This window comes from Bos grunniens, chromosome 3, assembly GCF_055505025.1.
Source record: "Bos grunniens cultivar Pamir isolate PY7600 chromosome 3, Bosgru_T2T1.0, whole genome shotgun sequence".
In the NCBI taxonomy this organism is placed as follows: Eukaryota; Metazoa; Chordata; class Mammalia; order Artiodactyla; family Bovidae; genus Bos; species Bos grunniens.
In genome coordinates this window covers 85,809,959-85,837,866 of record NC_141167.1, presented here as the reverse complement: position 1 = coordinate 85,837,866, position 27,908 = coordinate 85,809,959, and the positions used below count along the sequence as shown (strand labels likewise).

At 38.4% G+C, this 27,908-nt stretch overlaps 1 protein-coding gene across 4 annotated transcripts in view; it reads left to right on the top strand.

Annotated features, from left to right (window-relative positions):
- VAV3 (vav guanine nucleotide exchange factor 3) overlaps nt 1-27,908 on the top strand; it is a 435,514-nt gene that overhangs the window by 244,031 nt on the left and 163,575 nt on the right. Inside the window, exon 16 of one of the 4 annotated variants that reach the window (XM_086391512.1) lies at nt 1,389-25,980. The exons of the other annotated variants lie outside the window; for them this stretch is intronic. Within the exon in view, the coding sequence (XP_086247638.1) occupies nt 1,389-1,455 (67 nt within the window). The 3' untranslated portion in view covers nt 1,456-25,980. Of the gene's footprint in view, nt 1-1,388; nt 25,981-27,908 lie in introns of those variants that run through there. 4 annotated transcript variants of the gene reach the window in all.

Genomic DNA, 27,908 nt, shown 5'->3' with positions numbered 1-27,908 from the left:
TACCACTAGCACTCCCTGGGATACCCTGAATCTAATGTTTAATTTCAATCTAATATTATGAGAAAGATATGACATTAGCTGCTAATATGCCCACAAAAAGGTAAATGAGACAGTTTTAATTTTCAAGGTGTTTAGAAATCAATTTGGGGACTTCTGATTGAATTATGCTTGGCAATTTTTTTTTTTTTTACTCTGAGTATTATAAGGAAGATTTCAGGTTTTAATACCTTCATGTTAGGCCATTTAGAGTCTGGTAGCACAGAGGGATAATTCTTTACTCTTATATGGTGCTCTATAGTTCCCAAAGTGTTTTGGATAATACCTCATTTGATCCTTAAAGAGTTTTGTAAGACAGCCAGGAAGGTATTATCTTTAAAATAGAGACAGAAAATAGAGAAGAGATTAAGTATTTTGTGTGTGTTTTTTCAGTTAGTAATTGGCAGAGACTGGTCTTGAATCTCAGTCCAGAGCTTTCCCCCTGCACCATGCTGTCTCTTTGATAGCAAGAATACCTACTGCTGCTGCTGCTAAGTTGCTTCAGTCGTGTCCGACTCTGTGTGACCCCATAGACGTCAGCCCACCAGGCTCCCCCGCCCCGGGGATTCTCTAGGCAAGAACACTGGAGTGGGTTGCCATTTCCTTCTCCAATGCATGAAAGTGAAAAGTGAAAGTGAAGTTGCTCAGTCGTGTCCGACTCCTAGCGACCCCATGGACTGCAGCCTACCAGGCTCCTCCGTCCATGGGATTTTCCAGGCGAGAGTACTGGAGTGGGGTGCCATTGCCTTCTCCGAAGAATACCTACTGGTATTCTCCAAAGATAAAAGTTTTCATCAGTTTGTTTTATAGGCAAGAGGTATCCTTGTGTAGTATATTCATGCACTCGATGAAAAATATGATTTAGAACTCAGTTACTTTGTACTTTCTACTGATGCCATTAGATAAGAATTGGCAGAATCAAATAAAAAACAACATTGAATATTATTAGCAGTTAGTAAGGATGATTTGGGCTTCAAAGAATTTCCTTAGAATATAATAAATTGTTTTGATTTGCAGGTTAATTAATAGCAAGATTTTTGGTCACCGTATTATAGGATTGAGCCTAGTAAATTTAGACAGAGTCTTTATTCTATTTGATGGTGTTTAAAAATAATGTAAATAATGTGATTGTAGTTTCAAAGTTTAAATCCCCTTTTTAGAGGTAAAGGAATTGGGAAGGAGAAGGCTCATAGTCTGAGCCTAAATTCTGGCCAGTTATCAGGGTGGATTGAGTTCTAAATCAATGTGTGTGTGTGTGTTTGTCTGGTACTTAGGTTAACACTGGCTATGAATTACATAAGTCACTGGAGGTATGAACGCAGTGTGAAAACACTGTCATTTTTCTCCTTCAGGATAAACTTTGGACTAACATTGAATAGCTTCTTCTTCCTGGGGAGAGCCAGATTTGAAGTTATCTGAATCCTGTGTTTGACCTGTCTACTGCTTATTAGAATAGTGGGCTTTCTTCTAAACATCTTTCTCCAAGAAAACACTGAAATTTGGGAGCTCAGATTATTTGCCTCAGAAGTGATTATTCTAGTGGTCAATGGGTTTAGTTTAATTGTTTAATCCTATTTGCGTTTTTATATTTGCAACATCACTATCTGTACAGAGCATGTAGCCCTTTGAGAAAAGGAAAATGATTTCAAAAGTCACCAATGCTCTAATGAGCCTTATAAATTTTAAAATTCATAGAAGTAATACTGTATTATTTAATAAAGTTTTGTTATAGTAAACAAACAAAAAAGTTCTGTATTTTTTATTATTCTTTCAGCCTTTCTTTGTGTCAATTCCAGAAGAGAATTAACATTTGCTGACATAAACATTCTATTCCAAGCACAATGCTATGGTTTTGGTATTTGCCTCATAAATCTTCCTAAAACTCATGAGGGGAGCAGTTATCTCTGTATAAGTAAGGAAACTAAAGAGTAACCTGCCTGAGCCACACAGCTTGTGATTGAGGCCAAGATCCAGTCATACTCCTTTGAGCCCACCAGGTCCATGTCCAATGACCTGCTTTCCCCCATTCTTTCCTCCAAAGAGTTTCTCACCCAGTGGCTAGTTCAGAATAAACCTGATGTTTTATTAAACCCAGTTTTTCTATCTCCCAACCTTCAATTGCAGAATTCCTATATCTTTCCTTGTTTCTTTTCTCCTTGGATAGTAAAGGCAACAAGAAATAAAATTCTCTCATCTACTATCATACACCAAATTTGCTTTATGTAGTCTTTGACTAATGACTCATTGGTCAGAATCAACTCAGGGATCTGTTCTCTGATAGTGCATTAATAATATATGTGCATTAAAGCTACTTCTCAGAGAATATTTGAGTTTTGACATATTGAACACTGGCATTTTAAATTAAAGCTGTTGCTGTCAGTGCATTTTAAAAACTAGATAGCTTGAAAATACTGTTTCATACATAACAAAGCAGAACTGAGGTCATATGTAGTTTACTAAGGCAAAACTATTCCTGGCCGATTTAATTGTGATAGGGATTTGAATTGCATTTTCCAATTATCATGACCTAAACATCTTTCAGATTGAGGAAAAAACGTCACTGTTTTGCAGGGCTTAGATTTATTAGAAGAAACATTGTAGAGCAACCTAATAGATTTTCCACTTACCATGGAAACCAGAAATGATGAATTAGAAACTACTCTAGCCCCTTCAAGATAGGAAATATCAAGATTAAAATGATGCCTGGTGACAATGATGATTCTGTATGTTGAACCCTAGTCTTGCGTTGGTGTATCTTGTTTTTCAGACACTTTTTAATCTGGTTATATAGCTAAGCCTTCCTTTTGCTTGTGGCATTAGACTTGTACAAATTGATAAGTAGTTCTGTGCTAAGCCGTTCCTTCAGTGCAGCTGATTTGGGGACGTTCTGTGCTTTTCTCCTATGCACATTTCTCCATATACAAATTCATGTACAACATGTACCACACATATATGAGACTCTCCTTGCAAAGGTTTTTCTTTAGGTCAGTGTAATAAAGAGCCCTATATTTGGAGGCACAAGGTCAGGAACAATACCCATTCCCCTCTAACCTCAGCAGTTTTACAGAGAGCAGTTAGCAGATTTTTTCCCCCTTAGTATCTGTGTACTGGGTGGCTTTAGACTACAAAGTCTAAATCCATTTGGACCCGGAGTAACTTTGCCTGTAGAGGAACTTGCCTCAAACCACAGGAATAGCAAATAGAGGAATTAGACTAGCCCCCAGGTCCTTTAATTCCTGGTGACTTTTCTTCCAAGGTAAGCCTTTCATCTGTATGTTCCTTTTTCATAAATAGGGTGAGTCTACCTCTTTCTCCAATATCTGTGTCATGAAAAGCTGCCTGTCCCCTGTGTAGGGACCTGTAGGCCTAGGGTAGAGGAGAAAACTCAGCCAGCATCCAGGGGTATCAGCACAGGGACCCACTATCATACTGTCTGGCATTAATGCACTGCTCACCACTGACACTGCAGATTTACTTTGAGCAGGGCTCCTGACTCCTGAACACTTGATACCAGTATGAATCAACCTTGTAATTGCAGGATAGAGCAAAACCCAAAGTGAATTAGAAATTTAATTAAACTTCTTGCTTGTTTAATTGTTTAATGTGTTGCACAGTCCAACTTGCAAGTCCTTATTCAATTATAGTGAAACTCCCCTTAGATTAAGTTTATTTGGGGTTTAAAAAATGATTCTAAAAGGGTATTGCTGCTTTAAGAGAATCTTTGGTTTTATAAAATTTCAACATAAGAGATTGAGTGTGTTAGTATTAGGTTTGTATTGACTCTTGATATTGATAAATCTAAACGTGCAAAGCCCACAAAGGCTACATCCTGTGGGCTTATGTTTAATTTAAAATATGGCTAGCTGGCCATTTTGAATATGCTAGATAGGTTGACAATCTGAATATCTGACTCATTGGGGAAATAGTCAAATATTAATTTTAATTGTTTGTTAGTAGACTGTTTGCCATTGGTTTTAAAATTCATTTGGAAAGTGAGAATTCACATTTATGTAAAAAAAATTGCCAATAAACCAGATTTCATAAAGGTGTTTAGAGGTTAAGTGCCAAATGCTTAATTTATGCTTTGGTAATATTTGTTAATAATTTGGAGGAAAGGTAAGGCATCTGAGGAAAATGTTGATGATGAATAGTAAAGAAGGCTTAAAGATTCTGAGAATTAAGTTGGAGACCATATTAATCATCCTAGAAACAGAATAGGAAACCAAATGGAGAAGACATTTACGTGGAATTCAGAGTGCTGGACAAAGAGGAGATAGATAAGGTGGGGCCCGAGTCCTACCACTGACTTTACCAGGGGAACCCAGGCAGGACTCTTTCCTTTTGTGGGACGTAATTCATTCACTAGTTAAAGGGGACATTTGTGACCTATTATTTTCCTGCATTATCAGAAAATTCCTCTATGTATGACTCTCTGCAGCTTCTTTGTTGAATATGTTGAAGGCTTGTGAAGGGCAAAAGAAGGTAGGAAGTGTGAAGGCTAATTGTGATACAGAAATAATAGTGGAATCTCATATTCTTTTATTTCCACACAACTGCACAATAATTATGACATTTTTCTATTGTGCTTGTTCTCTTTTGCTTCTCCAAACTGCATCAGACAGTTACTACTCTGTGAGTGCCTGGGTATTTACAAGAACGTGTGTGGAGGTACATACTGGACAATGATAATGTGGTCGCTCTGGGAAGATTGGTGCTTTCATGCCCTGATGGTGATGATATGCTTTAAATTCCATGTGCTTATCATGTGAACCATCAGGAAAATTTGCTAAGTGGGCTTTATTCCATCTATGGAACTATAATGATGATCAAGAATACTCAAAAGTAGTGTAATTAGTTTAATTATAAGTGAAGGCATTGCTTACATTCAAAATCTCAATAAAGAAATGAAGTTGATAGTCTGTGCTGATTCAGAAGAAAATATCATCTTGCAAAGTCAAAGAAATTAACTTGATCAAAAAGCACAGATCGTGTGTGATCAGGAATCTTGATTACTCTTCATTTTTAGTGAGGAAGGCTTTTTGATATTAAAATCACAAGAAGCCAGAGCATTATTACGTAGAGAATTGATTGATTACTTTAATCGATGACTTCTTCAAAGGCAGTTCTGAGATTGACTGGTGAAACTGAAGTGAGCCAACTGGCCGTTAGTGGTCAGCACTGCTCCGTGGGAAGGATGTGTGTGCATCTTTACAATCAGACCTCAGAGAGACTTTCTGGGAGAATTGTGGCTCGTGTAAGAATCGGATCTGAGTAGAGTTTAATAAAATTCTGCTTTGGAGTGATTTGTTTATCTTCTGTGAGCAATTTATTCTTTTTTTAAAATAGATTGATTTATTTATGTGTTGGTGTATTCCTCTACTGCTTTTTCTCATCTGAACCAAAAGCACTTTGCAAATATCAGAGCTCAGATTTTTAAAAGATCATTGATTTTTTTTTTCAACCGCCCTGAAGGTAGTCTGTCACACATCATCATTTATTTCTGAGAGAGGGATATTGATAGCATAATATTAAAATCTTTCATTTGAGAATTTTTTTTTTGTTTTGTCCAGCAGTAACCTAAATTCAAAGGAGTTTTGGGTTTGCCTTCATCTATCAGAGTTGCTATACTTCCCAGGATAACATAGTTATCTTGTTGCTTGATATAAGGAAAAGGAATTGTGTGTCAATAAAAACTGTCATTGACTGAATACATTCCTGTATGATAACCAGATAGTTGAAGCAGGCTCTGAGGGGCTGTTGAAATCTGCCCAGTATGACCAGCGTTCTTAAAGTTTGGTCTGGTCAGTCAACCCTGAGGACCTTGTCAACCTCTTCCAGTCTTCCTCCCTTGCTTTTCTTCACTTTATGTCATTTACTTAGTTTACTTTTCACCAGCTGAGCTTAAGAAAAGCTCAGTTTAGGTATCCGCAATCTTTGACTGAGAAAACCAGTTGTGAGTTTAAGACCCTGCCCAGTGATGACACCAGTAATGTGGAAGCAAGAGGAGAGAAAATATGGCAAAGTCTTGATCACGTCTTTTAAACTACCGTTAGCCTCTTATCTGGTCTCCCAGTTTCTAGCACAGCCTCTAAAGTGCCCAGTGGGCTTTGCAAGGGTAACCTTTCTAACTTGCCCATTTCCAATGTAGCATGCTTCTCTACTGTTGGAATTATCTTTCATTTGATTCCTGTTTTCACTCTAATATCATTGTCTTAGCTTAGGTCTTCAGATTTTTCTACCGAAGGTGTCTCTCTGCCTCTGGTCTCACCCTCTCCACCGCTTGGATGCTGGTTTTCTTTCTAATGTGCAGATAACGCAATCAGGTTGTCTATGTACAGTCCTTTAGTGGTCTCTCAGTGTCCACAGAATAAGATCAGATTCCTAGAGAAGGCACAGATGGGATCTGCAGTCTGGCTCATGCCCAGGTTCAGCCTCATTTTTGACCATATCCAGTGCTGCAACCAGGCTGAGTTCCTGGGAGCTGCCAGAACATGCTTGGCTCCTTTGTTCCTCTGGGCCTTTGATCACAGTGTTCTTTACTGGCCTGGGACCTATTTCCTCCTGAGCTCTGCCAGGGAACCCCTTTTCATCTTTCAAGACTCAGATCTAAGGCAGTTGCTCTCTTTTCATGCCCTCATGCCCTCTCTCATCCCAACCTGTACTAGAATTAACTAATCTTTTCTTTATTCTCCACCATATCTTGCACCTTTGGGGAATGCTTTATTAGATCTGCTTCTTTTAATGCCTTTATCTTCATCCTAGTTTGAAAGGACCTTTAGACCAGGGGCTATGTACCTTTTTTTTTTTTTTTTTTAACCTTATATAGTTCTTTGAATACATTAGGCATTTAATAAATAGTTGTTGAATAAAAGAATGACTGGATCATCAGAGTAAAAATAAAAGAGTAAGTTCCACATGATTTTAGATAATGGACAGATCATGTAAGGCTTCTGTGATCTGGGAAGGTCTTAAAAGGTGAGGACCAAGTTACAGCGGTAGACAGTATTGGAGTGGAGGGAAGAAACAAGGATATTCACGACCAGGAAGGATGGTTTAGAGCTGAGACTGATGTGAGATAGCTTCCTTTGAGCTTATGATGGGACAGTACTTCTGGAGATGTTATTTTCTGATTTAAGATACTTCAGTTGGCCTATGTAGTAGTTTTTAAATCCTTTAGTGGAGAGTGAAAAAGTTGGCTTAAAGCTCAACATTCAGAAAATGAAGATCATGGCATCCGGTCCCACCACTTCGTGCAAAATAGATGGGGAAACAGTGGAAACAGTGTCAGACTTTATTTTTCTGGGCTCCAAAATCACTGCAGATGGTGACTGCAGCCATGAAACTAAAAGACACTTCCTCCTTGGAAGAAAAGTTATGACTAACCTAGATAGCATATTCAAAAGCAGAGACATTACTTTGCCAACAAAGGTCCGTCTAGTCAAGGCTATGGTTTTTCCTGTGGTCGTGTATGGATGTGAGAGTTGAACTGTGAAGAAGGCTGAGTGCCAAAGAATTGATGCTTTTGAAATGTGGTGTTGGAGAAGACTCTTGAGAGTCCCTTGGACTGCAAGGAGATCCAACCAGTCCATTCTGAAGGAGATCAGCCCTGGGATTTCTTTGGAAGGAATGATGCTAAAGCTGAAACTCCAATACTTTGGCCACCTCATGCGAAGAGTTGACTCATTGGAAAAGACTCTGATGCTGGGAGGGATTGGGGGCAGGAGGAGAAGGGGATGAGAGAGGATGAGATGGCTGGATGGCATCACTGACTCGATGGACGTGAGTCTGAGTGAACTCCGGGAGTTGGTGATGAACAGGGAGGTGTGGCGTGCTGCGATTCATGGGGTCGCAAAGAGTTGGACATGACTGAGTGACTGATCTGATCTGATCTGAGTGTTGGGTAGTTTTTATAAGTCAAATCAGAACTCAGCCCATTAGTAGCTTCATGAGCTTGACCAAGTTCTTTAACTTTTCTGAGTCTCAACTAGGAAATCATAAAATGGTAAATGCTGTTATTTTATTTATCTGTTACAATAAACATTTCACAGTGTTGGGAGTATAGTTGGTTTACAATATTGTGTTACTTTCTGTTGTATAGCAAAGTGATTCAGTTATATATATGTGTGTGTGTAATGTTACAAACTAAAGATATATATATATACATATATTTATCTTCTTTTTTAATAGATTCCTCTCCACTATGGTTTATCCATAAACATGATGCCACACACAGAAAGATGGAAAAATGGGACACATGATCCCAGATTCTTTTGGGGATGGGAAAGGAATAAGCCCCTCTCTGTAAAGAGTCAGCCTGCAGTACAGGAGACCAGGGTTTGATCCCTGGGTTGGAAAGATCCCCTGGAGAAGGAAATGGCAAAGCACTCCAATATCCTTGACTGGAAAATCCCATGGACAGAGGAGCCTGGTGCGCTGCAGTCCATGGGTTGCAAAGAGTCAGATACGACTGAGCAACTTCACTGTATAGTGTGACTGACAATGGTGTTTAATTGTGCCAGTGTACCCTCAGGTTCAAGGGGGAGTTAGGTCCACTAGCTTGTAGGCTGGCCTGCCAAGCTGCTTGGTGCCCTATGTGGTCTAACAAAGCTTTGGCTTACAAACTGGACACATTACTCTGAAACCACCTGTAATACTGAATGCCTCCTGGGAACTGGCATGGCATATGGGGTGAGGTGGTAAAAATGCAGACATTGCATGGTTGGAGCTCTGAGCTTAGGGGATTTGGTGTGACTACAAGCCTAAGCTGAGGGCTGTGTCCTGCTAAAAACACCTAATAGACTGGTGCTTCCTTTCTGACTGTGATCCCAAGGATGGGCCACATGCAAGTTCCCCAGAGACCAAGACTCCTGAAATTTCTCTCTTATGTTGAACTGAAAGTCATACAAAATAGAGTTGGAAGCGTTAATTTTGGAATCACTGGACAACATTTAAATCATGACACTTTTCTAGTTAGGTGACCCTCAAAAAGTTACTTAAGCTCTCTGAACCTGTTTCATAATCTACAAATGGAGTTAATAGTGCTTATTTCAGAGTTGTTGTGACTTTAAATGAGAAAATATATTGAAAGCAGCTATCATGATGCTCCAGATCCTAAGAGGCTGCTGATGCTGATAGTTTTGATTTTTCCTCCCAGATGAACGCAGGCCAGGGTTCTGGCTCAGGGTGGCATACAGTGGCTGAGAACCTGAATGGTTGTTTCCCACAGGCTTGCATGCATGAGGCTAAAAGGCAATCTCTGGGAGTATAAAGAAACCAAAACCAAGTTAACTCTCTCACTGAGCTGGCAGTCTGTGGAGGGATCGGGCCCAAAGGGAGAATCTAGGTGTAAACCAGCGCAAGCAGGAGGGCTCCAAATGGAGGAGGTGGCACACGGCGGAGAACTGACTTAAAGGCTGAGCTGAAGGCTGCAGCATTTTTATAGGGTGCTCACCTCTGCCAGTCTGTATGGGAAGCAACCCTGAAGGGCATAGACACAAGTCTGGGGCTGAGTTGGAGAGGATGGCAGTAATTTGGGCTCATGATGCTTGTGGCTGGGAGCCGAGGCAAGGCCCACTGGGGGAATCCTTACAGGAAGAAATTTGTGCTGATGCTTCTGTGAACCTTGGATCTTCACCCAGTGTTGGGGCTTAGAGGGCTCTGTTGGCTCAGGCGGGTCCTCTTTTATCCTCAAAGCAACCCTAAGTTCAAGGGTTTAACTGTATTTTTATTACACATTGGCCAGAGCATAGTAGCCCCCAAATGATTTTTGTTTGTTTTTTTGACATTGAATCCATTTGCTAGAGTGTCTTAATATTTTTTGGAGAGTGGTTATGTCTTTCTTTTTTTTGAGCTAGACTGGCACATTCATTAATTTCCAGCCAGTGAGACTGTTCCAATTTTTGTTTGGGAAGTAGCCACTTGAGTTTTACTATTCTGTGTGCTTTGGGCCTCATTTGGGAGTTTAAATTATTTTAGAATGGATAGGGACTGTAGGACTGAGAATCCCAAATCACAGGACAATTTGAAGTTCATTGACAAGGATAGTCAGAAAGGTGTGCTTTGCAGAATATTTTACTCTAGTTTCTCTAATGTAATTAGTTTTGAAGGAAAAAAAAAAAAAACATTCAACAGAAAGTCAGGAATAGAGGATTAATCTAATACTTCCCAGTGGAGAGAATGAGGCTGGGTTCAGACTTCATTGCATATTCTAAGCACACCTGAAAACAGCAACAGGCTATCTCAAAACCCTCTTTCACTGTCATTTCTTTTAGACACCCAGATAGTAATCTCAGGATAGGATTTGTTTTTTTCAGAAACATTTGGGAAACACCACCACCAAACTGGGATTTCCCAGGTGGTGCCTAGTGATAAAGAAGCCACCTGCCAGTGCAGGAGACACAAGAAATGCAGGTTCGCTCCCTAGGTCGGGAAGATCCCCTGGAGGACATCATGGCAAACCCCTCCAGTATTCTCGCCTGGAGAATCCCATAGACAGAGGAGCCTGGTGCGCTTTGATTTATGGGATTGCAAAGAGTCAGACGCGATTGAAGTGACTTGGCACACGTGTGCACACGTATACACACCACCAAACTACTTAGAGACAAAACAGGTTGCATAAGCAGTAGCTCTCAGCGTCTCTGTGGCTGGGGGAAGCTGAGAATTAGCTTGAGGTTCCTGCTTTATTTACGAAGTCTGATGTCAGGCTCAGACTTCAGTAGTTGCTGCATGAGGGCTCAGTGGTTGTGGCTCCTGGGTTCTAGAGCACAGCCTCAATATTCGTGGTGTAGCAGCTTAGCTGCTTCGTGGAATGTGGGATCTTCCCAGATCAAGTATCAAACTCATGTCTCCTGCACTAACAGGCAGATTCTTTACCACTGCGCCCCCAGGGAAACCCCTTCATCAAGTTCTTACCTGCTTCACAAGTCAGCGTGTGTGTCTTTCTCTACAATCTTATGGCGAGTTTGGCGAGGATGTGTATCTTCATAACCTGTGTGTCCCACAGGCCTAGAATATTACCAGCCACTTTAAAAAAAATCTCTTTTAGTTGTCTGTTATGTCACAGTAATGTTAATAATCTTTTTCTTTAATAGGTGTATTTAACATTTTAGAGTCCTTTTGTTGAATAATGATTTTGGTTTTGATAAAGTTAGTAGCCTCAATTGATGCAAAATTTATACTGAAATCCTGATCAATTTATGCTGAACTTCCACACATGGAGTTTATTGTAAAACAGAAACTTTGTATGCATAGGATGTAGTGTTGATTAAAAATTTTTTTTAATATACAATCATCATAGAATTTGTAGGGCAAGTTCTTGTGATACCTTTTCAATTTCCTTCTATTGTTTCTGATACTACTTCATAGCAGTATCATCTCTATCACCATATGCTTCTAAAACATGTTAGTTCAGCAACAGACTTGTATTATCAGACTTAATATAAAATGTACTACAAGAACTTAAATTTACCGTGCCCACTCAGCATTCCTAATAGATGTTATCTTGAATCTTTTTATTATGTTATAGACCTACGGGACCAGAGAATGAGAAAAGCCCAATTCTCTAGGGCCTATCCCTTGCATGGAATAGCTAACAGTGGGAGATGTTTTGGCTGTTCTCCTTTCTCTCTCCTTGTCCCCCTCCCCCAAGAGTATAAACAATCTATTTTTATGGAAAAATTGAAGTAAGGCAAGGCAATCCAAATTAACTTCAGGTCCATGATTGCAAGTGAAGTGAAGTCACTCAGTCGTGTCCGACTCTTTGTGACCCCACAGACTGTGGCCTACTAGGCTCCTCCACCCATGGGATTTTCCAGGCAAGAATATTGGAGTGGGTTGCCATTTCCATGATTGTAGGGGTCAGATAAATTTAGCGTTGTGTGCCCAGTGTTAAGTGCCTGGCATGTCATAGGTAGTCAGTTAATCTGCTGAATATGTGAACAAATAAGGTTTAATATGCTTATTAACTGTCTATAACAAGAAGAGTTTTATTCCCCTTGATTCAGGAGATGGTGATGGGTAGGGTCACCATTTTTTTGTTCTATCTTTATGAGACCTCAGGGTTTTCTGCTGTATCTTTGTTACTTATGACAATACTAACACTAGTGGTAGACGTAGCCTCCAGCATTTACATAATGCATTTCACTATTTAATAAGTAAAATTTAGTAAGATGTACGTATATGCGCTTTCACTTTATTTTGAGAACAACATTGAGTGATCGATGAAACAAGGTCCAACAAATGGTTGACCCTCTTCCTCCCCCACTCCTGCACCACGGCCTTCCTTCCATAAGCAGGGATGACAGACAGAGTTCTTGATTGGTGAGGAGACCAAAAATAGAAAGATGTGCCATAAGCCACACATCAAGTTTATAACAAAGACAAAATTATATGTAGTCTGACAATTTTTCCACTTTAAATTTATTATGGATTTAACTGACTTTATATTTCATTCAATAGTTTCTTTGAGATGTCACAGAAATTCTGTGATGGATGCATATTTAAAATTATTATAAAATCAACATTGAATGAAATAAGGAAGTGGTATTTATAATAGGTAAGAAAATACTATTTTTCAGAGCCAAGCATTATCTTATTTTTATTGGGATTTTGAAAGTATTTATTCATTTCCCTAGATAAAAGACTGTATGTGATTTGGAATACAAAGAATAAGATTTGCAAATGATTTATAAATCTCTTTTTTTGTTTTTGTTACTTTTTTGAATCCTTAGGAGTAGGTGAAGATGTTCCTTCTGGACTCTGCTTTTTTTTTACATTGGTTTTTGAAGGATCTGTTTTTCTTTCTTTCTTTCTTTCTTTCTTTTTTTTTTTTTTCGCCCTTTTCAAATAGCCAGAAGTGTTATTAGTATGGTACCATGTTGTGAGGAAAAATTGTTAAAAAACAGATAAAGATTTATAATAGTTACTAAAAGATTGTATGAATAACATCTTTTGTACTTATCCATTACCTATTTTGTGGCCTTAATTTCACATTGTAGACTATTTTAAAAATAAAATTTGGACTTCATTCTGAATTTTTTTCTTATTAACAAAGGGAAAAAATACTGTCTAATGAGATTTTTAAAGTTATATCTTACAGGAAAGCCTAAATTTGAGGTAAAAAAGGATTGACCTTATTTTGATTTTTGTCTAAGACTTTACTTGGTTGAAGTATGCTTATGCAAAACTGGAGACCTCAGAAAGTGCTTGAAACTTGATCAAACACACACACACACACACACAACCTGGATGCTCTATTGGAACATCCTGGAGTGTTTAATGGGTGATTCTAAGGGTATACGAGACACTTCATCACATGAGATGCTATGTCCAGGGAGAAGAGAGATCTTCCCTGCTTGTGGGGGATGGTGTTTCTATTTCACACAACTCTAGTCTTTTTTGAACTCTGGGATTTGTGTATTTTATATCCAATCTGTCTTTATCCCTCATGGAGAATTGATTTATGTAAACGAGTATCAATTAAGATAACAGCCTTTCATCTATTTTAGACATTTCTTCCAAATGATGAGGACTGTTACCCCTCCAGGTCTAGTATTTGAATATTTGGCATAAATGTTTATTTACAGATAATTTTTATGTTTGGAGTTACTAACTCAAATTTGAAAGATATTTGGTTAGCCAAAGTTGGTATCTGACTTTAGGGGAGATGATGGCTGTTAAGTGATGATACATAGATAGAATAGGAGCAGTTCTTCTGCATTATGCCCTTGACTCATATCTGCTGCTGCTGCTGCTAAGTCGCTTCAGTTGTGTCCGACTCTGTGCGACCCCATAGACGGCAGCCCACCAGACTCCCCCGTCCCTGGGATTCTCCAGGCAAGAACACTGGAGTGGGTTGCCATTTCCTTCTCCAGTGCATAAAAGTGAAAACTGAAAGTGAAGTCGCTCAGTTGTGTCTGACTCTTAGCGACCCAATGGACTGCAGCCTACCAGACTCCTCCATCCATGGGATTTTCCAGGCAAGAGTACTGGAGTGGGGTGCCATTGCCTTCTCCATGACTCATATCAGGGAGGGCTAAAAGGAGCAGGTATACAACTGTATTTATAATGGTGTTATTGAAGACATTGTCTATGTATCTCACACAGAGTCCCTTTTATAAAAACATATCAGAGAAATTTTTCTTACACTTTGGTGCCAGGAAAATTTATACAATTATATTTCAAGAGATTCTGTTTTCCTCTTTTCTTTGGCTGCTAGGAAGGATAGAACTACACTTGTAACGTGTTTAACAATTAATTATATTTTGGGATACATGTGTATACTAACTTTATTTTACTTTTAACATATTTAATCTCCTTTAGATACTCCACTAAACACCGACACATTTGTTGAATGTCTGTTTATGTTAGGCACTGCATATAATGCCTGAGATACAATGATAAGCAAAATCTGACATAACCCCAGCCCCACAGAGCTTAAAAGTCTTTGGGGGGGGAGCGGGGCAGAGATAAGCATTAATCAAATAATCATAGGAAGAAATGTAAAAAAGGAAATTGTTACAAGTACAATGAAGGAACATTACATGAGGCTATGAGACTCTATTTTGGTTCTAATTCTTCTTTTCCTGTATGTGTTATATCATTTTTTATGGTAACAGATCCATACATACAGATACACACACATATGTACATGTATACTGTTTCAAGAATACATCTGTGCTTATGTTTTTTTGTGAAAATGCTTCTCCAAAATGATTAAATGGCTATTTTTCCATTATTTGAAAGTATCACAATATATTTACCTAGTACCTTATCATTGGGCACTGCTTGTTAACAGTTATTCACTATTGTAAAAAATAATATTATTTTAATTTTCTTTTTTTTTTAAACCAAACTTTTCACATGGGCTCTATTTTAGCCAAAAAAAAAAAAAAAAAAGAATCCTTTGTAATTAATCAAAGATAGAAGATCTGACAGAGGTTAGAGCAGGAGGAAGTGTACCATAGTTCAGCTAGCTTTTCCTGTGCCCACAGCTGTCACTCTCTTCACCTGTGTGGGGCAGCATTTTGCCTGTTCCGGGACCTTCAAGTCATGCAGCAGTACTAGCCTTCTGTACTTGGGGCTGCCTTCCATATTGAACACTAATAGTCTGTGTGCTCCCATTCATGGGAGTGTTTAAAAATGATGAGTTCTGTTGGTTCTTAGAGTAAATGCAGCATCACAAAGATCACATCCCTAAGAGGGGTGAGTAGGGGAGAACAAGGCAATCAGGGTCCAGGAATGATGGTTTCCGAACAGTGTGTCTGCTGTAGCCTTCCCATGTTCTAGAACATCTACCACTCTAGAGTTACTATTGAGGCTGAATAGGCTTGTCAACGAATTGTTTTTCTTTATGAATTCCTTGTTCATATCCTTTGTCAAGTTTTCTATGGATCAGTTTATCATTGTATTATCACTGATTTGTAATGGTTTCTCTTGTATCAAAAATATTTTCATATATGCTGAAAACATTTAATTCAGTTTGTCTTTACTTTTTAATTGCCTTGTGATATTTTTAGCATAGTGATTAAACACACAGGCTTTGAGACAAATCTTAGAATCAGATTCTGTTCACTGACTTATTACCTGTGTATTTGAGTCAAGTTGCTTAACTTGTTTTAAAGCTTGTATGGATTGTTGTGGTTGTATTTGATTCTTTTTGTCTCTGGAAAGAGTAGATGGAATAAATTGGATAATGTATGTTCATTGTAAAGTATTTAGATAACACAGATATTCTAAAATTTAAAAAATCATTTATAATTCCGAATGCCTCTCTTTGTTTATATTTTCACATATGTATGTTAATGAGCAGTTATGTCTTAATCATGATTCTGGATGTATCTGGTATCAAGTTGTTCTCCTTTAATATATTGCAGATATCTTTCTTGGTTAATATTTATGTCCACTTTATCATTTCTAATATTCCAACTATAGATATGCTATAATTTACCTATTTCATTATTTTTAATTAAATCAGTGCCAATTTTAATTATTAAATATGTTCTAGGGAGCCCTTCATGGTTATTTCTAATAAGCAGAATTTTATGTCAGAAGATTAATACATCTGTAAGTTTTCAGATATTTCTGTAGCTTCATGCATGATAGGTGTTATCTTTTTTCTTTTCCTTTATTCTCTTTTGCCAGTTTGATATGTGAAATGATATCTTACCTAAATTTGCATTTCTTTTGGTCACTAGCAGCTTAAACCTGTTTCACATATTTGATTGTTTTAATTTCTTTTTTTTTTTTTTGATGTTGAGCATCTTTTCATGTGTTTGTTAGCCATCTGTATGTCTTCTTTGGAGAAATGTCTATTTAGTTCTTTGGCCCATTTTTTTTTTTTCTTTAATAGAAAATTATTTAATTAGTATACATGTGTTCCCCATCCTGAACCCTCCTCCCTCCTCCCTCTCCACACCATCCCTCTGGGTTGTCCCAGTGCACCAGCCCCAAGCATCCAGCATTGTGCATTGAACCTGGACTGGCATCTCGTTTCATACATGACGTTTCACATGTTTCAATGCCATTCTCCCAAATCTTCCCACCCTCTCCCTCTCCCACAGAGTCCATAAGGCTGTTCTATACATCAGTGTCTCTTTTGCTGTCTCGTATACAGGGTTATCGTTACCATCTTTCTAAATTCCATATATATGCGTTAGTATACTGTATTGGTGTTTTTCCTTCTGGCTTACTTCACTCTGTATAATAGGCTCCAGTTTCATCCACCTCATTAGAACTGATTCAAATGTATTCTTTTTAATGGCTGAGTAATACTCCATTGTGTATATGTACCACAGCTTTCTTATCCATTCATCTGCTGATGGACATCTAGGTTGCTTCCATGTCCTGGCTATTATAAACAGTGCTGCGATGAACATTGGGGTACACGTGTCTCTTTCCCTTCTGGTTTCCTCAGTGTGTATGCCCAGCAGTGGGATTGCTGGATCATAAGGCAGTTCTATTTCCAGTTTTTTAAGGAATCTCCACACTGTTCTCCATAGTGGCTGTACTAGTTTGCATTCCCACCAACAGTGTAAGAGGGTTCCCTTTTCTCCACACCCTCTCCAGCATTTATTATTTGTAGACTTTTGGATCGCAGCCATTCTGACTGGTGTGAAATGGTACCTCATAGTGGCTTTGATTTGCATTTCTCTGATAATGAGTGATGTTGAGCATCTTTTCATGTGTTTGTTAGCCATCTGTATGTCTTCTTTGGAGAAATGTCTATTTAGATCTTTGGCCCATTTTTTGATTGGGTCATTTATTTTTCTAGAGTTGAGCTGTAGGAGTTGCTTGTATATTTTTGAGATTAGTTGTTTGTCGGTTGCTTCATTTGCTATTATTTTCTCCCATTCTGAAGGCTGTCTTTTAATTTCTTTTAAAATAAATCTTCCTGTTAATCTCTTTGCTAATTTTTCAATTGGAATGTTCATTTTTTTTTTCTTATAGGTTTCAAGGGCTCTTACATATCGCAAGGATGTTAATCTTTTATCATGCAAATTACAGCTATTTACTTGCTTTTTCTTTTAATTTTTATTATTGTTTATTCAAGGAAAAGTTTTGAGTTTTACAAATAAATAAATCCAGCCATCTTTATTTTCTACCTTTAAAGACTCTGTAAGTAGTCATCAATATTTTCTTCAAGTACTTGTTTTTTTTTTTTTTTTTGCTTAGAATAAATTTCAGGTTTCTCTCTAAATTTTACATTGAAATATAGACTTATAGATATACTTGGCACTTAATAAGCTCCACGAGGGCAGCTCACTGTCTATGTTACTATTTCTTATTACTGACTGTATTCACGGCCCATCACAGGCATATAATACACGTTTATCAAATAAATACTATAACTCTTGAATTGCCTAAACTTTATTTCATTATAAAATGGGTGATAGAAATGTCTTTCCTTAACATTTTTAAAAAGCTGTAAATATATTTTCTGAAACATATTTATAATGTTAGTTTTTCTCTGTCTGGAACGTTCCTCTTTTTCCTTTTCATCATCTGAACTCTCTATCACCTTTAGATGTCAGCTCAAGCATTGTTTCTGTAGGAAAGCCCTTTGTGATAATCTTTTGACAAGGTCACATTCCAAGTTGTAAGTCTTCCTAACATGGTTTTTCTCTGTGGCACTTGTTATTCCTGCCATTTCACAATTGTTTGTAGAGTTATTTAGTTATTTCTTTTCCCCAAACAGGCAGAGACTTTACTCTTTTTTACTCACCATTGTGTCCCACCACCTGGTATCAGATTCTAAGTTTTATTTATTTATTTGTTTTGAATAGACAAATAAATGAACAGCCTGCTACAAAAATCGCATACTGAGTTTTTGCACGTGCATGATCGCCTTGAAGACTTTATTATTGATCTTTCTGTTCCGTTATCAGTCCCATACAGATTTAATAACAGCTTTAAAAAATGTTAATATCTCTTAGGGGATGATGGCTTTCCACATAGCCTCTAAAATAATTCATTTTAGTTTTAAAACTTTCCCAACTAGTCTCACACATTTATTCTTCCAGTTGAATTTTATAATCATTTGTCAGGTTCAGAAAATTCTCATTGTATATTTGTGTTTGTGTTTATATTTTGAAAGAAAGGAATTGTTTTAAATTTATAAATTAACTTGAGGAAAGTGTATTTATAATAAAATATGCAAGATTCTTATTCAGGAAATTGGTATGTAGCTTTTATTAACTTGAATTTTTTTTTATTTCCCTCAGTTAATTTTTAAATTGTATTCATCCAGAACCTGAACATTTTATGCTATGATTTTTCTTAGACATTTTTGTTCAGGAAAGATTTAACATGGCAGGCTTGAGTTTGATATCTTTTAAAGGGTTTGTTTCAGGCTTAGACCTTGACTGGCATCTGGAAAGTTCTGAAACATTTTTGGGTTTTGAAATGTTCCGTGTCCCTGCGGTGCTAAGTGGTAAGGTTATTTGGTTTGTCAGAGGTACTGAATTTCATTGTGCTAGGCTGCCTAAACTTCTTTTAAAGAAACAATCCATGTGGTTCATGATGAGCACCTGCTTTCCTTCAGGGAATTTTTAGTGATTGTGGTTGACTTTGCTGGCATTCAGTTCCTGTGGGACCAACCCCCCCAAATCCTTGAACTATGAGACTTGAGGAATTTTGCCAGGTAAAAACACTACACACATTACTGCATTTTACTGGTGGACAAGACTGGAATCTTACAGGTGAATTTCTTCAGATACCATCTGGTATGTCTTTTTCTCTGATTAGTTTCATTAGTTTTGAGTTTATTCTCTTGGCTTTTCCTAGTAGTCTGAATAGTATCGCTTCCAAATGATAATTCTGTGTATTTTTTTAATAATATTTATCTTTCATGTTTATTATTTTTGTCATATTGATCAGATCTAGACAAGTGTTGAGTAGTACAGTTGACTTCAGGAACCTTTAGTGATTGAGACAGCATTTTGCATATGTTTTCAATTCTCCTAGTGTAATATTCTTTATTGTGTTATGAATGCATCCCTTAACATCTAGTTTAGCATCTGGTTCACATAGAGTTTCTTAAGAAGCTCATGATACATTTTATTAAAGCCTTTTTTGGACATCCATTGAGATGGTCCATTGCCTTTTCAGGTCTTTATTAATCAGAGAAATTGTTTTATACATATATGTTATATATATATATTTTAAAAATTTAGAGAACATAGAAATTTATTGCCTTTGATAATTTAATTGCATAAATTATTAAGTAAATTGATTTACTTAAATGTATTAAATTATAAATAAATTCTTAATTTATTAATTAAAGTAATAGAGGTTAATAGAACGATGCATGATGCAATATGTCATCTTGTGATGTCAGAAAATAAAATAATTTGGTAGAATAATACATAGAATAAGTAAGATTGTTCAGCATTTTCTTATAGGACATTTACAGTATAATTTATGCCTGGCATTTGTTTATCAAAATGTATATTCTCTGAATTTCAGTAATATTGCCACATGTAGCTCAGTTTGTATATATTTTTACTTTTCCATGTATTTTTGGTACACAGAAATGCCTGCTACATTCAGACAAGTATTTTTCAAAGTATTAACTTATACTTCCAGCTCTCTTGCTCAACTTTTAATACAGTATGATAAAATAATCTATTTTGTGTTTTACATAACTGTCACAGTGCCTATACTGGTGATTTTTTTTTTTTTTTTCATTTGGAGAGGGTACCCAGATGCTAACTGAATACTTGATTTGGAAATACTGACAAGGCATGAGAGAGAATGATGTCATAAGATGATTCTCATCTTCCTCTCTAATAACTCAGGATCATTGTAGATTATTTAATTTGCCAATATTTACTTCCTATGTTCTAAAACTAGATTACTAAAAGGTAATAGTTTATAGTTAAAATTGAGGAAAATATTAAGTTTAAATATATAAAATTTTAAAGTAATAGCTGGCTGTATTACTAATTCTATTAGTAATAGCTGGCTATATTACTAATATATTACTACTTCTGCTTCATTGACTACACCAAAGCCTTTGGCTGTGTGGATCACAACAAACTGTGGAAAATTCTTCAAGAGATGGGAATACCAGACCACCCTACTTGCCTCCTGAGAAATCTGTATGCAGGTCAAGAAGCAACTGTTGGAACTGGACATGGAACAACAGACTGGTTTCTAATTGGGAAAGGAGTACGTCAAGGCTGTATATTGTCACCCTGCTTATTTAACGTCTATGCAGAGTATGTCATACGAAATGCCTGGCTGGTTGAAGCACAAGCTGGAATCAAGATTGCTGGGAGAAATATCAATAACCTCAGATATGCAGATGACACCACCCTAATGGCAGAAGGTGAAGAGGAACTAAAGAGCCTCTTGATGAAAGTGAAAAAGGAGAGTGAAAAAGCTGCTTAAAACTCACCATTCAAAAAATTAAGATCATGGCATCTGGTCCCATCACTTCATGGCAAATAGGTGGGGAAACAATGGAAACAGTGACAGACTTTATTTTTTGGGGCTCCAAAATCATTGCAGATGGTGACTGCAGCCATGAAATTAAAAGACGCTTCCTCCTTGGAAGGAAAGTTATGACCAACGTAGACAGCCTATCAAAAAGCAGAGACATTCCTTTGCCAACAAAGGTCTGTCTAGTCAAAGATGTGGTTTTTCCAGTAGTTATGTATGGAAGTGGAAGTTGGACCATAAAGAAAGCTGAGTGCTGAAAAATTGATGCTTTTGAACTGTGTTGTTGGAGAAGACTCTTGAGAGTCCCTTGGACTGCAAGGAGATCCAACCAGTCCATCCTAAAGGAAATCAGTCCTGAATATTCTTTGGAAGTACTGATGCTGAAGTTGAAGCCTAGTACTTTGGCCCCTGATGGGAAGAACTGACTTATTGGAAAAGACCCCGATACTGGGAAAGATTGAAGGCAGGAGGAGAAGGGGACGACAGAGGATGAGATGGATGGCATCACCGACTCAATGGACATGAGTTTGAGCAAGCTCTGGGAGTTGGTGATGGACAGGAAGCCTGGCATGATGTAGTCCATGAGGTCACGAAGTATTGGACATGACTGAGTGACTGAACCGAACTGATATTACTAATTCCACTGTCATACTTTTCTACTGAAATATATTTGTATCTATGAACTGAATTGTAGTTGTTATAAAAAGATTAAATGTTTTCTCACAAAGGAGAGGTTGTAGGTGAATAAACATAAATTATAGCATTTAAGTGAAATTCGGTTAAGCATTATGTTTTTCTTCAGCTTTATTTTATATGGGAGATAAAATTTTTTGGCATAGTAAAAATGTCTTTATATCTACTGTACTCTGTCCAAATTTCCATCTGACAATGCGGCAAAGGCAGCCTTCTGAAAAGTAAATTAAATGCTATAGGAAAAGCATATTTTTCTGATTTCCTTCAACCATAAATGCCTGGCAGTTCATTTTCCTAGTCGAATGTTTGGTAACTGTAAAGGTGAGACGAGTTAAAAAGGAGAAGTCAATTCCCCTGCTTTCAAGCACCACATAGGCCAGCAGGAAGATGGACCTGCAGACAAGCAATTTTTATGCTAAGTGATGATTTCTTTTAGGGGTTGCACAAAATTAGTGAAAAGCCTCGGTGGTTCATATTAAGTCGGCTTATGGGTGTCAAGGAAAATATTATGGAGGCTGACAAATTTGAACTTTAGTATTGTTTCTATCCCCTCCTTTGATAATTGGGCCCAGTAATCCTATCTACCACCTCAGATATGCAGATGATACCACATTAATGTCAGAAGATGAAGCGGAACTAAAGAGCCTCCTGAGGAGGGTGAAAGGAGAGAGTGAAAAAGCTGGTTTGAAACTCACCATTTAAAAAACTAAAGCCATGACATCCATTCCCATCACTTCATGGGAAATAGATGGGGAGACAGTGGAAACAGTGACAGACTTTATTTTCTTGGGCTCCAAAATCACTGCAGATGGTGACTTCAGCCATGAAATTAAAAGACACTTGTTCCTTGGAAGGGAAACCATGACAATCCTAGATAACGTATTAAAAAGCAGAGACATCAGTTTGTGAGAAAGCTATGGTTTTTTCCGTAGTCACATACAGATGTGAGAGTTGGACCTAAAAAAGCCTGAGCACTGAAGAATTGATGCTTCTGAATTCTGGTGCTGGAGAAGGCTCTTGAGAATCTCCTGGACTGCAAGTCCGTGTCTCTTGGACCTAGAAACCCGTCAATTCTAGAGGAAATTAACCCTGAATATTCACTGGAAGGACCGATGCTGAAGCTGAAGTTGCAATACTTTGGCCACCTAATGCAAAGAGCCAAATCATTGGCAAAGACTCTGATGCTTGGAAAGATTGAAGGCAAAAGGAGAAGGGGGTGGCAGAGGATGAGATGCTTGGATAGCATCACTGACTCAATGGACATAAATTTGAGCAAACTCTGGGAGATAGTGAGGACAGAGGAGCCTGATATGCTGCAATCCGTGGAGGCACACAGAGCTGGACACAATTTAGCAACTGAACAAGAACAGCAGTCCTATCTAATGTTACTTTCTAGTGTCTCTGTATTAGATTTCTTCATAGAAACAAAACAAATGGGGGGTGTGTGTGTGTGTATGTATGTATGTATGTATGTGTGTGTGTGTGTGTGTGTATTATATGTCATAAGGAATTCGCTTATGCATGTAGGGAGGTTGGCAAGCCCCAAGATTTCTAGGGTAAGTCAGCAAGCTGGAGACTCAGGAGAGCCAAAGATGTATTGTCCAGTATGACTTCAAAAGCCACCAGCAGAGCTGATGGCATGGGTCTTTCCTATGACCTGAAGACTTGAGACCCAGACAAAGCCATTGTTTAAGCTTGAGTCTGAAGGCAAAAGTGTCTGTGTCCCAGTTCAAAGGTAGTCAGGCAGAAATAATTGTCACTTGCGGGAGGGCCAGCCTTTCTATTTTATTTGGGCCTGTAACTGATTGGATGAGGCCCACTTTCACTAGGGAGGGCAATTGCTTTACTCAGTCTCAGACTTAAGTGTTAATTTTGTCCAAAAATATCTTCACCCAGGATGATGTTTGACCAAAATTTGGGCAACCATGGACCAGTCAGCTTGAGACATAATATTAACTATTACAATGTCACAGATGGTGTATCTGCCGTTGTTCTATGAACACTTGATATTCATTGTTGAGCTTTCAACCTTGTTTTCTCCCCAAAATTATGCCATTTTCTCCCTTTCCTTTATCCATGAAACACTATTGATTTTCTCTTATTGTTTAGCCACTAATTGATTTCCGCTTTTTATTTTTTTGATCCTTAATTATAAGTTTTGTTATTTCATGGATATGAGTTTTTGCTTCTTTAACTCAGTGGATATCTTTCTGAGGGTATGACAACTATACTTTTACTTTTTTTAGTTCTTCCCTTTAAGTAGCAGAATACTTAATATATAGATAGGAATATTTGTTAATTTATTCAATGCTGTAAGCTTAATACATATAGATAGGAAACATTGAGCTAAGTCTTGGTAATATAGACATAAATAGCATTGAACAGGTTTCTGGTTGTTGGAAGCAGATAATTAGCGGTTCGAATACAAGGTAATATTGTACTAGAAAACCAAAAAAGTACTTTGAGAATCCAGATGATACTGATAATCACTATCTTAATCATGTGGACCCAAAGAAAATATTCAAAGGAGTCTTGTTTTTTAAAATCGGGTCCTAAGTTAGTAACCAGGTAAATTAGCAGTTATAAGTTAGGGGAAACATTTAGAGTGAATGGATTATAAAATCCAGGATTATAGACAAGAATATGACTGAGAAATTGGATAAGATCTGCATGTTTATAGTGTATGGCTTGTTCCAGATGTTCAAGCTGGTTTTAGAAAAGGCAGAGGAACCAGAAATCAAATTGCCAACATCTGCTGGATCATCAAAAAAGCAAGAGAGTTCCAGAAAAACATCTATTTCTGTTTATTGACTATGACAAAGCCTTTGACTGTGTGGATCACAATAAACTGTGGAAAATTCTTCAAGAGATTGGAATACCAGACCACCTGACCTGCCTCTTGAGAAACCTGTATGCAGGTCAGGAAGCAACAGTTAGAACTGGACATGGCACAACAGACTGGTTCCAAATAGGAAATATTTGGACATATTAGGAGAATATACAGGCTGTATATTGTCACCCTGCTTATTTAACTTCTATGCAGAGTACATCATGAGAAATGCTGGGCTGGAAGAAGCACAAGGTGGAATCAAGATTGCCGGGAGAAATATCAATCACCTCAGGTATGCAGATGACACCACCCTTATGGCAGAAAGTGAAGAGGAACTAAAAAGCCTCTTGATGAAAGTGAAAGACGAGAGTGAAAAAGTTGGTTTAAAGCTTAACATTCAGAAAACGAAGATCATGGCATCTGCTCCCATCACTTCATGGGAAATAGATGGGGAAACAGTGGAAGCAGTGTCAGACTTTATTTTTTTGGGCTCCAAAATCACTGCAGATGGTGATTGCAGCCATGAAATTAAAAGACACTTACTCCTTGGAAGGAAAGTTATGACCAGCCTAGATAGCATATCGAAAAGCAGAGACATTACTTTGCCAACAAAGGTCCGTCTAGTCAAGGCTATGGTTTTTCCAGTGGTCATGTATGGATGCAAGAGTTGGACTGTGAAGAAAGCTGAGCACCGAAGAATTAATGCTTTAGAACTGTGGTGTTGGAGAAGACTCTTGAGAGTCCCTTGGACTGCAAGGAGATCAGCCCTGGGTGTTCTTTGGAAGGAATGATGCTAAAGCTGAAACTCCAGTACTTTGGCCACCTCATGTGAAGAGTTGACTCATTGGAAAAGACTCTGATGCTGGAAGGGATTGGGGGCAGGAGGAAAAGGGGATGACAGAGGATGAGATGGCTGGATGGCATCACCAACTCGATGGACATGAGTTTGAGTGAACTCTGGGAGTTGGTGATGGACAGGGAGGCCTGGCGTGCTGCGATTCATGGGGTTGCAGAGAGTTGGACATGACTGAGTGACTGAACTGAACTGAACTGTGAGTGTTTGGGAAAGAAGGGGCAGGTGAGTGGTAGCTAACGCTAGAGCTTAAAAACTCTTCATGCCATTGTTAGAAGATTTATCTTTATCCCCATCGGCATTAGGAATCAGCAGATGTATTCAAAGGAGGGAGTGACATATCATATTTTCATTCTTAAAAGTGATTCTGGAAATAGTAGGAAAGATGGCCTTAAATAGAGAAAGTAGGAGATGGAATAATTAAGAAGGTCATTGTCACAATTTAGTTGGGAGATACTGAGGATTTGAATTAGGAAGTGAGAAGAGAGAATGGAACCTGCATTTTAGAGGAAGTATTTTTAAAGTTGAATCAGTAGAAATTGGTCAGGGTGTCAGGGAAGAGGGAATTGGAGCAGAGGAGAGGTTAAGAGAAAATGAAAATGTAGAGAATGTCAGGGAAAGGGAAAAATTCATTATGCCTCTTTGAGTTTCTCTCCTGAAAGGAGTGAATGGTAATAGACTGAAATCAGAATTTGATTGGAATCAGATGTGTTATATCAGGATTTCATACTTAGCAGCTCCATTGCTGTTATCTATTAAAGATCAGCCCTCCAAACAAGGCTTTGTATTTTTTTTTTTTTAAAGAGTCAGGTATGTTAGGAAAGGTGTGGGGTTGAGTTTTGTGTGTGCTGCATTTGAGATGCCTGAGGTTGAAATGCAGATCTGCAGGATGGAGAGGATTGCCCAGGCTAGGCGAGGTGTATGGTCCTCAACTTGGCTACCACATGGAGCCAGAGGACAAGATGACAGTCAGAGAAGATCACGAAAGGTTATAGGAGCCACAAGAGCATCAGTATGCCTTTCTCTATAAATATTTGATTAACTGATTAAACAAGGGAAGCCTACTTGTATTAATAGTAGGCCCTAAAGAAAGATGAGTGCCGAAGAAGTGATGTTTTTGACCTGTGGTGTTGGAGAAGACTCTTGAGAGTCCTTTGGACAGCAAGGAGATCCAACCAGTCCATCCTAAAGGAGATCAGTCCTGGGTGTTCATTGGAAGGACTGATGCTAAAGCTGAAACTCCAATACTTTGGCCACCTCATGTAAAGAATTGACTCATTGGAAAAGACTCTGATGCTGGGAGGGATTGGGGGCAGGAGGAGAAGGGGACGACAGAGGATGAGATGGCTAGATGGCATCACCGATTCGATGGACATGAGTTTGAGTGAACTCCAGGAGTTGGTGATGGACAGGGAGGCCTGGCGTGCTGTGATTCATGGGATCGCAAAGAGTCAGACACGACTGAGCAACTGAACTGAACTGAACTGAAATGAAGCAAAAGAAATGGAATCTATGAGATTCCACCCAAGTTCTCGTAAGTAAACTGTAGTATATCAAAGCAAGTTACTTAAATGGAATCCTTTTTCTCTAGCTGTATGACCAGGCAAGTGAGCTGACCTATTACAAGTCCAGTTCTCATCTGCAGTCAGCGCAACCCCGTACTTGGGCTTGCTCTGTCCACCTTTGCTGCACTGCAAGGAATTCTCTACATAGTAGTCATAGAGATTTTGAGGGGTCAACTAAATGTGATGTCTGGAGATGGAAATGGCAACCCACTCCAGTATTCTTGCCTGAAGAATCCCATGGGCAGAGGAGCCTGGTGAGCTACAGTTCATAAGGTCACAAAGAGTCAGACACGACTGAAGCAACTTAGTGAAAATGTGGCGTCAATCCCTGTTGAAGACATCAACTCTTTCCTTGGCCCTGCCAGCCACTCTTGCTCACTCCTACATCCCCCCTTTTCACCCACTGGTCTCCAGCTCAGGGACTCTTCTTTCTATTCCTGCTTCAGGGCCTGTCTACATGTAGGTGCTTTTAAGTGTGAAGTGAATGAATCACTCTACTTCATAGGTTTATTGTGAGAAGTAAATGTGAAAAAAATATATGAAGAGTCAATTACTGTGCCTGGTACATTAGAGGTATAAGGCAATGGCACCCCACTCCAGTACTCTTGCCTGGAAAATCCCATGGATGGAGGAGCCTGGTGGGTTGCAGTCCATGTGGTCGCTAAGAGTCGGACACGACTGAGTGACTTCACTTTCACTTTTCACTTTCATGCATTGGAGAAGGAAATGGCAACCCACTCCAATGTTCTTGCCTGGAGAATCCCAGGGACGGGGGAGCCTGGCGGGCTGCCGTCTATGGGGTCACACAGAGTTGGACACGACTGAAGTGACTTAGCAGCAGCGGCAGCAATACATTCTACTTTTGATCATTTCTGTCCTTGTGTTATCACATCTATAAACCTGATGTTTCTTTATCCTCTTCTGCTTCAGCCTACCTTTCCAGCTTTCCCATTCAGCTAAGTTACTGTCTTTGGTTTCTGCATCCCCATGT